General features: G+C 49.1%; 1 protein-coding gene across 1 annotated transcript in view; it reads right to left on the reverse strand.

Moving 5' to 3' along the window:
* Positions 1-11,988, reverse strand: part of LOC108791566 (cat eye syndrome critical region protein 2) — a 40,805-nt gene that overhangs the window by 12,317 nt on the left and 16,500 nt on the right. Inside the window, exons 2-10 of the mRNA XM_018562084.1 lie at positions 8,647-8,741; positions 7,036-7,219; positions 5,865-5,998; positions 4,836-4,919; positions 3,888-3,943; positions 2,903-3,069; positions 2,740-2,817; positions 1,462-1,597; positions 604-733 (exon numbers count right to left, since the gene is read on the reverse strand). Of these exons, the coding sequence (XP_018417586.1) occupies positions 604-733; positions 1,462-1,597; positions 2,740-2,817; positions 2,903-3,069; positions 3,888-3,943; positions 4,836-4,919; positions 5,865-5,998; positions 7,036-7,219; positions 8,647-8,741 (1,064 nt within the window). The remainder of the gene's footprint in view (positions 1-603; positions 734-1,461; positions 1,598-2,739; positions 2,818-2,902; positions 3,070-3,887; positions 3,944-4,835; positions 4,920-5,864; positions 5,999-7,035; positions 7,220-8,646; positions 8,742-11,988) is intronic.

Consider the following 11,988-nt stretch of genomic DNA (forward strand, 5'->3'; position numbering starts at 1 on the left):
GGTTGGTCCAACACAGAGAGGGGGGCGGGGGGGGGGGGGGGGGGGGGGGGGGGGCAGCTTAGCTTTCATGCTCAGGATTTGGTGTTCCCATGGCATGCAGTGGGTGCACTAGTTCAGAACAGCTTTTCCTTAGTGGAAAAGCAGAAGCCCTGGACAGGTAGTTATGCCCCGGTTCAAATCCACGGTTAGCCAGGACACTATCAGCATGAAGTCTGCATCTGCTTATGTAGATTTCCCCCCACACTACAAACACATGCTGGTAGGTTAATTGGCTCCTATCTAAATTGGCCCCACTATGTGTGGATATGAGACAGAAACCTTAGATTGCAAGCTCTTTGAAAGCAGGTACTGATGTAAATAATTAGTATGTAAACTGCTGCATTAACGATGACACTATATAAATACTTGTCATAAAAAAGTCTGTTTCAAGGGGCTCTATAATGGGCAAGGAACTCCTTTATGATTAGGCTCTGAAGAAGGCAGCTATTCCATTACTCCACATACTAGTATATTGGCTGTAGGCTATTAACAAATAACGTTTCTTATTGGGGATCAAACAAAATGACAATCATGGACATAAAACATAGGTGAAGATTGACTCACAGGTCGGGGACTCTGTAGTCGTCACGTAGCGGGGAGTTGGGCTCCAGGTGGGATAATTCTGGCGGTAATTCTTTACCCTGCGATAACAGCCAAGCTCGCTCCTCTCGCAGCTTCCGTCTCCTCGCCCGCTCTGCACACATCACAGGGAACATTTATTTCAGGATCAAAAATACATACAGGGCTATTCACTGCAGGGTGAAGAGTTTGGAGAAGGCAGGAAAAGTGAACAATCTAGGACAACATAACTGATCTGGAAACATTCTCCAATTCAGCTCACTTTCCGGTTCAGCTATGTTGTCCTAGATTGTTCCCTTCTCCTGTCTTCTCCAAACTCTTCACCCTTTTGTGAATAACACCGACAATGTTCTGACGAGAGTTAAAGCCTTCCAAACCTTGGCCTGATCTCAGCCACATACCATGCAATCAGCAATATATTGTATGCGAATCCAGACCTGACCAGAAAGTCACTCGCACTCCGTTGCAAATAACAGTCAATCTCCTTTATTGACCATCGTGATGTCACATAGATAAAGCGACGTTTCGGAACCAGGCGGTCCCTTCTTCATGCAAACAAAAAGCATGATCACCAATATGAAGTGCAAACATATATACAAATAACAGAGAGAAACTATCAACCAATCACAGAAGTTTATGTGATTGATGTGACATCACGATGGTCAATAAAGGAGATTGACTGTTATTTGCAACGGACTGCGAGTGACTTTCTGGTTTGTTGCGTTTGATGTGCGGAGGCATGCGCAGTCACTTCCAGCAACCCCCAATTTTCTACGTGGACTTGATCCGGTCAGGAGTGTGATAGGATCTGCTAGATACTACATTCTAGACCCGATCACTCACCTTCCACAGATCGGACCTTATCCGCCAACACTCTCTTCCGCTCCTCCTTCTGCAGAAGTTCCTGCTCCTTCCTCTGCATCACCAGCAACAGCTGCCGCTCCTCCTCTTCCTCCAGTAATCGGGACCGATCCACACCCTGTAAAAGGCATAGAAAATGCTTCAACAAGGAGACATGTAACCCCAAACAATGAACTTCTATCATTTGCTCTCTTTTGGTCTGTTACATACAATAAAACAATAAAGTATTTTATCTATTCAATAAGTGCTGAACAGCACTGGTTGATCCTGCCAGAAATCTTGTGAGCCGATAACTGCCTATGCTGACTGATCAGTAACTTTGTTTTCAGTTATCTCTGAGGACTAAAAAAAACACTCCCCCCCCCCCCATGTTATGAAGAGCAGTGGAGCACGTGTTCTATATTAGAGTGGCAATACTACTTCTCCATAGATACAGTACAGAGAGTGAGTGATGTTATTATAAGACAGAAAGGATGTTACTGGAAGGATCACCAGGTGAAAATATAGGGAAAGAAAATTAAACTAATGCAGCCACCTCTGTTCCAGTGCAGGCAATCACACTGTGGGTGGGTGGGAGGAGCATTTGGGGTGCCATTGAAATGTCAGGGTGAAACCTAATATGACTTTCCCCACCTTTCATAAAAAATGTTTGTTTTTTTTAAATGTAATAATTGTACTGTAAGCACATGACGCTTGAATAGCTTCAGCCAGGGAATGGCAGCTGCCAGTGGCAAGATTCCGCAGACCGCAGCTGAATGTAAATACAGCTGCTATTGGCCATTTCAAATTGTAATAGCCAATAGCAGGCTGGCTATTGCCCACTGCTTGCTGTGCCCTCCTCCGAGTGTGGAGGCGAGATCCAACCATTACTTGACAACTATTCCCATAATCGATTCGGTTGCAGCCCTAATTAGAGAGTGTAAGCTCCTCTGGTGCAGAGACTGATGTGACTTGCTCACTGTTCTCGATATTGCCCTGCAGTATATGTCAGAGCTGTACCTATGTTTAGAAATAATAATAATGCAACTATGGCAGGGACATTAGAGTGTAAGCTCCTCTGATGTGAATCAGATTAAATAAAGTTATTGTATTTAACGGATGAGAACAAACACTGTCCAGCAGAGGGCGCTCTAAGACCTTCAATCGATCTAGCTTTCCATTCCTCATTAGGATGTTGCCTCTCACCTCGGCAGGTTCTCCCCTTTACAGCCTTGACATATACCCAGTGTACTTTCCTCTATAGATCTGACACCATCTTACCTCTGGCTGGAAAGTTCCAAACCCGGGATGTTCGGACAGTCTCTTGCAGGTGACATGGCTTTGCTCTTTCTTTATGTCCTGGATAAAAACAAAAATGTAAGTCAAAAACTCCCTTTCCTGGCAGACACAACATCCTGATCAGCCATCTCTGCCCTCATCTCACCTTCTGAGATATCATACTGCAGATCTCCGGGAGGAATTCTTCGCTCAGAATCTTATACAGGTGCCGCTCTTTCGGGGAAACCTTGTCCCGGAAGCTCTCCGTCAGCTCCCTCCATTCCTCCTCCGTCTGGCACAGCAGACACCAGAATCCCTCACCGGGGGAGCTGGCTGAGAATACAGATGAAATCCAACATGGAGAAAACGTTAGAGACATAGGTGATGGGCAGTGTGTATTCTTCCTTACAATAAACTTTAAAGCTAAACTCCAAAATCTTTTTTAAGTTTTTATTGCAGAGTCCCCAGTGCAGAAATTCTGATCACTTCCTATCCTGGTGACTACACAGGAAGTGAGAGGAACTCACTTTCCCGAAAAGAAATGTTGGCTCGAGTTCCACTTTTAAAAGCAGAAACATATTATTAATATTATTATTATTATTAAGATGATCTTTTTTACAGTGCAAATTCGCAATTATTCTAAAATTTCCTGTAAATCACTGGGCAGCAACCAAAAGTGCTATTTTATGTTACCGACCTAAAACTTTGTGGATTCTCAGTGGCTGGCTGAATGTTAGACTCTGCAGTTAGTATCCTTGCTAAACGACAACCGACATAAATTCATTCCCAGGATAAGCCACACAGATTGTGTGCTGTGCTCAAAGGGGCTTAGCAGACTCGTTCACATGGAGAGGGAGAGAGAAGAAAAACAGTGAAGTACATTCACTGCAGAGCACTGGCGGACGCTTTTGGCTAAGTACCACACTGTGTAAAAAAAAAAATATTTGTCCACCCATTCAATCAGAAAATTATTCTTCTTGATGCCCTAACTGTCCCCTATGTCTTTTCTGCTGTAAAACTGAGTGGGAGGGGTCCCAGCATCTGCCCGCCCCTATATTCCAGTGGGACTTTATGCAGCAGCACAGTCTGCTCCAATGGTGATACATCAGGCAACAAGGGAAGGAGAGACATGGCGACAAGAAGTCTCTTACCGTTCCGGGGCGATTCTCTTTCCATCGCTAATGAAGTTACCGGTTCCGGCTTCTCGCTGGAGAAAAACAAAAAAACTACGGGTTAGTTATTAAACAAACACGGCGATAAGGACTTCTGACTTTACTAGGTGCATGCCTGATACGGGTCGGTGGTGTAGGAAGATGGAAGATTTAGACAGCCAAGAAATTACCATTGGCACTGATGGTCAATGACACCGCAATGCACCTCCCTGGAGGCGGGCGTTGCAGCTGGCGCAACAATGTGCATTTCGCTGCCATGCGGTAAAAGTAATGCATGCACTATTTTTTCTTCTTCACCGCATGGCAACACGACACACGTTGCGTGGCACTGCCACACCCTTCGTCTGGAGGTGTGTTGGAGTGACAATGGGAATGGCAAAGTAAAGCACCAAGGCACCCAACATGGATCCCGTGCATTTAGCCCGACTATATAGTGTGAATAGGCCCCCCGATCTGGCAAAAGGTAAGGGCCGGTTACCACAATGTGCGCGTTCCTGAGCGTTTGGCCTCCGCAGCGCACTGAAACAGAACCTGGCTCCCTGTGTTCAGGGTTGCAAGGGGTCGTCGAGGTGCATTGAAGTCAAATGGTACCAGAGCTACACACCCCGCCCGCAGTGTGATCGCCCACACCTGAACGCGTGGCACATGAGTGCCTGCGTTCCAGTCCGGTGCGTTCTGCAAAAAGTGCTCGAGTGCACTGGACCGGACCACAGGCACTAATGTGCCACGCGTTTGGCCAATCGCGCTGCGGGCGGGTGGAGTGGCTGCGGTGACACTGACTTCAATGCACCACCACGCCCCCTTCCGGCCCTGAATGCAGGGAGCCGGCCAGGTTGCGTTCCAGAGGCCGAACGCACACTTTTGCCATGGGTAACAGCGTCTTTTGGGACCGCAATTCCTCCATGGCGATGGCCCCCCATCACTCACCAGCTCACAGCCTGTTCCAGCAGCTTCTTCTTCTTGGGAGGACGCCCCCTCTTCCTCACAGGCTTCTCCGGCATGGCGGCGGCTCTGAAACAGACGAGACCATAACACAAATCAGAACTGGTACATGGGAGCAGGCCACCCTCACAAATTCTGTGCCTCCTCCAATACACCATGTTCACTGACAACATATCCTACCAGGAGACAGCGAAAATAGGACTGCATCTTGGGGACAAACCTTCTCCAGGTCTGACATGCATAGGAACGGCCACATAGAGGTCTCTACTTTTAGAGGCAATAAAACCCTCAACAATAGACTCTGTCTCCCCCCCCCCCAAAACCCCAACAAATACCCCCGCCCCCCCCCCCCCCCCTCACCCCACAGAAAGGGTGTCGGGGTGTCCCCCTGGACATATTAGTCAAATCTTTTTAACGTTTTTGGATAAAGTCAGGATTTGGACCCTTTTTTTTTCCCCTCTATGGTCTGCGTCACTGGGGAAATTTGCCTACTTCCTGTTCTGGAGACATCACAGGAAATCTCTCCAAGCTAAGAGGACGGGGCAGGTGTCCCCACTGAGAGATATTTGTTTATATTAAGAAGGCCACACGTGTATTGATCTGATGTCAATCATTAAATGCAACTACAATAATCAAAGTGAATGAAAAATCACCTAAACATCCTCCATGCAATAGATTTATTGAAATCTTGGTCAAGTTTCAGTTTTGGGTGAACCAAACGGAATTCAGAAAGATTAAGTCAGAGTTAGGCAACCTCAGCAGTTGTGGAACTACAAGTCCCATGAAGCACTGCAAGACTATTGACAGCCATAGGCATGACTGGCAGAGGCATGGTGGGATTTGTAGTGTCACCCCAGCAGCAGTGCCAAGGTTGCCTACTCCTGACCTAATATGTAAACTACGGAAAGTTTTGGAACCCCCCTTTATCCCCCCCCGACCAGTGTTCTAATCTTCCTAACACTCCATCCACTACGATAACTGGGAATAAAAAAAATCAGCAAAATTTTTCCTTACTCTTCCAGCGCCTGCTGACGCTTCTCCCAAGATGGCTCCTCCTTGTACAGTCGCGTCCCATAAAAGTACCAATACAGATTCCCCTGCAAGTCTTCTCCGAGGGGCTCCACGCGTAGGCTGTCTGCATCCAGACCCTGCCGCACACAGAACAGAACACGTCATGTGACAACGCTCATCGAATACCGCTGCATTTCACTGACCCGAATCCCCCATATACTGGAAACAAACTGGCCGCCGATGGAACTGTACACACCGACACTGCTGGTGACACCTTGTATACGAGTATTTACAGAACAGGAACAGACTAAGGCCTACATGTGGAAAGAACATGTACTGTTGCTGATGGTAACCAGAGTCCTTGCTACATCTCCAACTATGCACTTCAGAAATGATAGAGGGAAGCCGAATGGTTGCTACCGGCAACAAGAAATGTTCTTGTCCTGCTATATCCAATTAAGGCTTTGTCCTTGTTGTTATAGTAACCAGATCACCCCCTCTTGTCCTACCACACTGCATTGCCAGGGGCAACCAAAACAGGCTTATACAGACACTGACGAATGTGGCCTTTAGTGGGGACCTGTCAATACACAAATATAGGAGCTGCCTACATTGCCGACAGGCAGCTGCATGGCCGTCATCCTCATCCTCGCTTCCTCTGAGCTAGAAGACATTGAGCAAATCGAAGCTCTGCCTTCGTTGGACGCACGTGTCGGCGATTCTTAAAGTGAAGCATAAGGCCTCATTCACACATGCTGGCCCATACAGATCCGCGCGGAGTGCACGCCCGTATCGGGCCGTTCCCGGGAAGGACAGGTGCGGCGTGTGATTGTACACAGCAGCCTGTTCTACCCTATGGCAGTACGCCGCTGTATGCTCACCTGAGCTGCACATGCATGCGGGTGTCCATACTCGGACGCAGATAGGATGGACCCGAGCATGGACACCTGCACCGATGTGCAGTTCGGGTGAGCGTATGGCCACGTCCACCCATAGGGAAGAACAGGCTGCTGTGTACAATCACACGCAGCACCTGTCCTTCCCGGAACGGCCGATATGGCCATGCACGCCGCACAGATCTGTACGGGCCGGCACGTGAATGAGGCCTAAAAGAAGGATAATCTCCTCATGCCATGTTATATCACCACCTATAATGTAACACGGCGACAGATACCTTGAGGAGCTCAAAGACGTCATCGGCGTCCAGCCTGTAGTCGCAGAGCCGGTGCAGAAGCTCCACCCTGGTGCGCGACTGCAGCTGGTGGAAATTGACGCCCTTCAGGGGGTTGGGCTTCCCCTCCTCCAGTTCCCAGCGGTAGCTGATGATGTCCTCCAGGTACCCGTGGAAGGTCTGCGCCCTGTGGGGAGAGAGAGGAAAAAGTCAGCTGTCAGAAAGCTTCAGAGAGCTGCAGGATGAGGATGACGGAAGAAATGTGTAACCTGCAAATCTTCCAAAAAAGCAAACAACCGGGGAAAAACAAATGACGAATCGGCTTCATAGCGACCAAAACGTCAGAACTTCATATGTTGATGTTTGAGATTTCGGACAATTCCGGGACATTTGCTGAAATCTTTTGTATCGAGAGCCAAGTTCTGCTTAAAGTGATAATAATCCCGCATCCTCAGCACTCTTCCGGCATGCAAGGTGCAGTGAGCCCAAGGACATAGCCGGGATTCCGTACTGCACAGTATTCTCTAGTTTTGGATGGATTGTAGAATGTCAGAACTCCCTGTTCTATCGAAAGCTCCAACTCATCGAGATCTCCAACTACCTCACTTCCGGTGCTCCGAAAGACTGGAGCTCTGTACAGTTGCTGTGCGTATGGCGTTTTCAGAATACTCGTCGAGTTTGCCACCTGCTGAATATTGTTGAAATGCAGCTGTACAGAGCTCCGTCAGTATTTGTGTTTTGCAGTCTAACGCCGTCCAGAAAGTGATGGGAAATCCAACATGTTACAATTGTCCCCTGAACAGGAAATAGAGGGAAATCTTCCAAACGGGGACACCTGTCTAAAGGGCATTTCCTCTCTCACTGGGGAGATTTGTTCTTACGTCTTGTGATCTATCTGGGACAGGAAATGGAGGTAAAAAAAAAAAAAAAAAAAAAAAAAGCCTGCAGCAGACTGATGACATCATCACAGCCTAGGCAAAGTCACTGACTGGAGACCAAGCATGGCTTTCTAATAGGAATGCACCAATATTTCGGTATCGAGTACCGATATTTTTTTTCCGGTACTCGCCGATACCGAATACCGGAAATCCCATTCAGGAAGCCAGGCGGCGTGTAAAGACTCGCCACCTGGCTTCCTGATTAGCAGGTAAGCAGTCCCCATGCCTGTACTCACAAGGTGACGAGAAAGCATGGAGCCGGCTTTCTGGCCAATCAGGAAGCCGGGCACTGTGAAATGACGCGGCACTCGGTTTCCTGATTGGCTGGGAAGCCGGCTCCCTCGTCATGAGGTGACGAGGGAGCATGAAGTTGGCTTCCCGACCAATCAGGAGGCCGGGCAGGGCGTCATTACACGCTGCCCGGCCTCCTGATTGGCCGAGAAGCCGGCTCCATGGTCTCGTCACAAGTGTAACGACGCGCTGCCCTTGCTTCCTGATACCGGAAGTATCGGGCTAGGCATTTGGGCGAGTACAAATACTCAACATCGGCACCAATACTAGTATCAATATCGGTGCATCCCTACTTTCTAATAATAAAATGTGGAGCTTTCCTAAAATCTGAACCTGCTGCGGAACACTGCGACACGCCAAACATCGATTGATTCACAGAACTCACGTGATATCGCGACGCTGGTAGCAGCCCTGCAGAAGACTCGCCACAAGCTCGCTGAGAAATGCCACGTCGTTCTGGTACAACGCATCTTCCAATTCCTGCGGAGGAGAAACAAGAGGAGATCAGGACAGAGGCAGGACACAACAAGCTGCAGACATCAAACACAATTTTCAAAAGTGGTAAAATAAAATGGCGGCAAGCACGCAGGAATGGCGGCGTACATGACCGTGTGACACAAGCACAGCTTGGTCTTCATAAACTCCTTCCCCGTGGAGCGGCACTGCGTGGTGACAGACATTCCGCATTCTGTAGACGAGGGGCCATTAATCATACGGCAGGATCCTCACCCGTCAGGGAGCCAAGCTCGCAGATCCTAGAGATGATGTATGAGTCCGCCATGGGGTGTAATGGAGGCACGGTGTGCCAGATACTGGGAGCGGCCAAACACCACAAACAGGCCGCGTGTACCCCTCTGACATGTTTAAGGAGTGCACAGCGCTCAGCCGGGACTGTACTGAGAGAAAACGTATTCCTAACGTGTCTGAAATGTGAGATTTTGGTTATAGAGCCTGGTGGGCGGAGTCAGACCCCGGCTTCTGCTATGTCCCCATCCATATGTGTGTCCCCAAACTGCTCCTGTTACATTATCCAGAATATAAAATATGGAGGGAGCCCCTCATAATGGGCCCAGCAGGTGTACAGAGCCAGGAACTAAGCACAGGGATGGTGGGAGCCCCTCATAATGGGCCCAGCAGGTGTACAGACCCAGGAACTCAGCACAGGGATGATGGGAGTCCCTCATAATGGGCACAGCAGGTGTATATACCCGGCAACTAAGCACAGGGATGGTGGGAGCCCCTCATAATGGGCACAGCAGGTGTACAGGCCCGGGAACTCAGCACAAGGATGATGGGAGTCCCTCATAATGGGCACAGCAGGTGTACAGACCCAGGAACTCAGCACAGGGATGGTGGGAGCCCCTCATAATGGGCACAGCAGGTGTATATACCCGGGAACTAAGCACAGTGATGGTGGGAGCCCCTCATAATGAGAATAGGAGTGCAGTGATGGTAGGAGATTGGCTGTTTTTGGTTTCAATAGCTCGAGTCCCTGACCCATACAGGTTGAAGGGCAGCAAAATGTACATATTATAGTATTGGAGCCCATACAGAGTCTGTGGGGGGGATGATTGGGGGGCTGCAACGGGCCCCCATTAGGCATGTAAAGGGAAGCCGTCCCCTCTACCAGCAGCAGATTTAAACAAACCGGCCTTGAAAGGGAAACCGATTAAAGGAAGACCTATAACAGAAGACTGAGGCCTGCCGAGAGATGGGGCCTCATTGTGCCGTCCTGCCGAGAGGAAGACAAAAAGGGAGAAGAGACGAGTGAGAGGGCAAAGAGTCACCCCAACGCCTGCCAGGGCCAAGAACAGAAGAAAGAGGACGCCCGGGGCGCAGCTCCTATGCCAGAGGTAAGCAAACTCCGGCCCTCCAGCTGTTGTGGAACAACAATTCCCGTAAAGCATTGCAAGATTCTCACAGCCACAGGCATGACTCCCAGAGGAAGATGCATGATGGGATTTGTAGTTTCACCACAGCTGGAGGGCCAGAGTTTTCCTACTCCTGTCCTACACCAACCGTAGTTCTGGGACGGCACCCATTTGGCCCCAAAAGTGTCTGTGGAGGGGACCATTTAACAACAGTCAGTCCAGGACACTCCCAGTTACAAATGTCTAACGCAGATCAGTCCCTGCTGCAGTTAAAGTTACAATGTACAGTCTGATCACGGGGGGAGACTGAGGAAATGCTTCCTCCTGCTTGCAGCAGACTGATGACATCATCTCATCCATGGCAGTTGCCAACTAGGGCTAAAGCATGACTAAATGGTGGAGCTTTTCTGGAAAATGACACTGATGCTGTGAATTGCGAATGATTCTCAGGGCGGCCATACTTCTGGGTTGTATCGCTGATCCCTGTATCAGTAACATCCTTTCTGGTTTTATGTTCTGCATTCAGGACGGATCCGGCCTCTGCGACCCAGGTGGCTGAATGATGGAGGCTGTATGGGAAGCCCACAACCTCCCCCCTCCCAGTCACATGCTGATGTCCGGCTGAACTTCTGACCTGCAGCAAGCCGAATTCCTGCACACTCTCCCCCCTTTAACCCCTGTGTGGCTGGAATATCACATTCTGCTCCCTGCACCAATCACACCCATCGCTCCTCATTCCCTACAATTCCCTACCACCGGATAGAATTCATGGCAGATTCAGAGTCCAGATGGGGCTTGTACACATCTGGAGGGTACCGGGGCACTGACAGCAATAGAGGAGCTACAAAAAGACAACCTTTTTTTTGTTGATTGGGCTTAAATATTTAAAGTTTTTTTGCCTTTCCTGGTCCATCCGCCATGCCTGAGCTACAGTCAGTGACGTGGCCTAGGCTGAGATGATGTCATCAGTCTGCTGCAGGCAGAAGGAAGCATGTCCTCCTTCTCCTCCCCCAGTGATCAGTCTGTTGCAGGCAGCAAGAAGCATTTCCTCAGTCTCCCATCCCCCACCCCAGTCTTCCCTCCCCCAGTGATCAGCCTGTTCTGTTGCAGACAGGAGGAAGCATTTCCTCAGTCTCCCCTCCCACAGTGATCAGACTGTACATTGTAACCAGTCACAAGTTGAGAGGCTGCAGCAGGGGCTGATCTGTGTGTCAGACATTTGTGAAAACCAGCAAGAACTGCACAGGTACCGGGATTTACATGACTGTCATCTCTGAGCCAACATCTCAGCCCAGGAAGTAGATGGTGACCCCGGATGGTGCCGTCCTTCTGGAGAGAAAAGCAGATGGCAGCATTGTCAGGGGGAGTACTGTGATCTCAGAGAGATAATAAATACCTGGAAGTGTTACACAGACACATTAATTAGCATGCATCTACTTAACATTAAAAAAAAAAAAGTATCATACCCCCTCCCCCCAGGATAACCAGTCTCAGGGGGAGAACGAATCACTTTCATGGGTTTCCCCTGAACTCTCACTAGTCTTCCTCAGCGGGGAGGTCAGTGGGAAGTCTGCACAGGACATAGACGTGTACGCTCGGCTGGAGCCGTGTTGCATGTTTATTCTTTCGGAGAAGGATCATGTTGAAGCCTGTACTTCCTGCACCGGCCAATCAGATCGGATATTTCAATAATGACACATTACTAAACATCAATAGAGAACATGAAGAAACCCTCAGCCGGTCTCCAGACCTCCCCCAGGGGCTTCCGGGGAGATGAAGAGGTTAATGCCACTTCAAAAAAAGCCCTTTGAAATGATCTAGTTGACATATCAAAAGCAAATGGCAAAAGGAGGGGG

The sequence above is a fragment of the Nanorana parkeri genome, unplaced genomic scaffold, assembly GCF_000935625.1.
Source record: "Nanorana parkeri isolate BGI_ZX_2015 unplaced genomic scaffold, ASM93562v1 scaffold560, whole genome shotgun sequence".
Classification (NCBI taxonomy): domain Eukaryota; kingdom Metazoa; phylum Chordata; class Amphibia; order Anura; family Dicroglossidae; genus Nanorana; species Nanorana parkeri.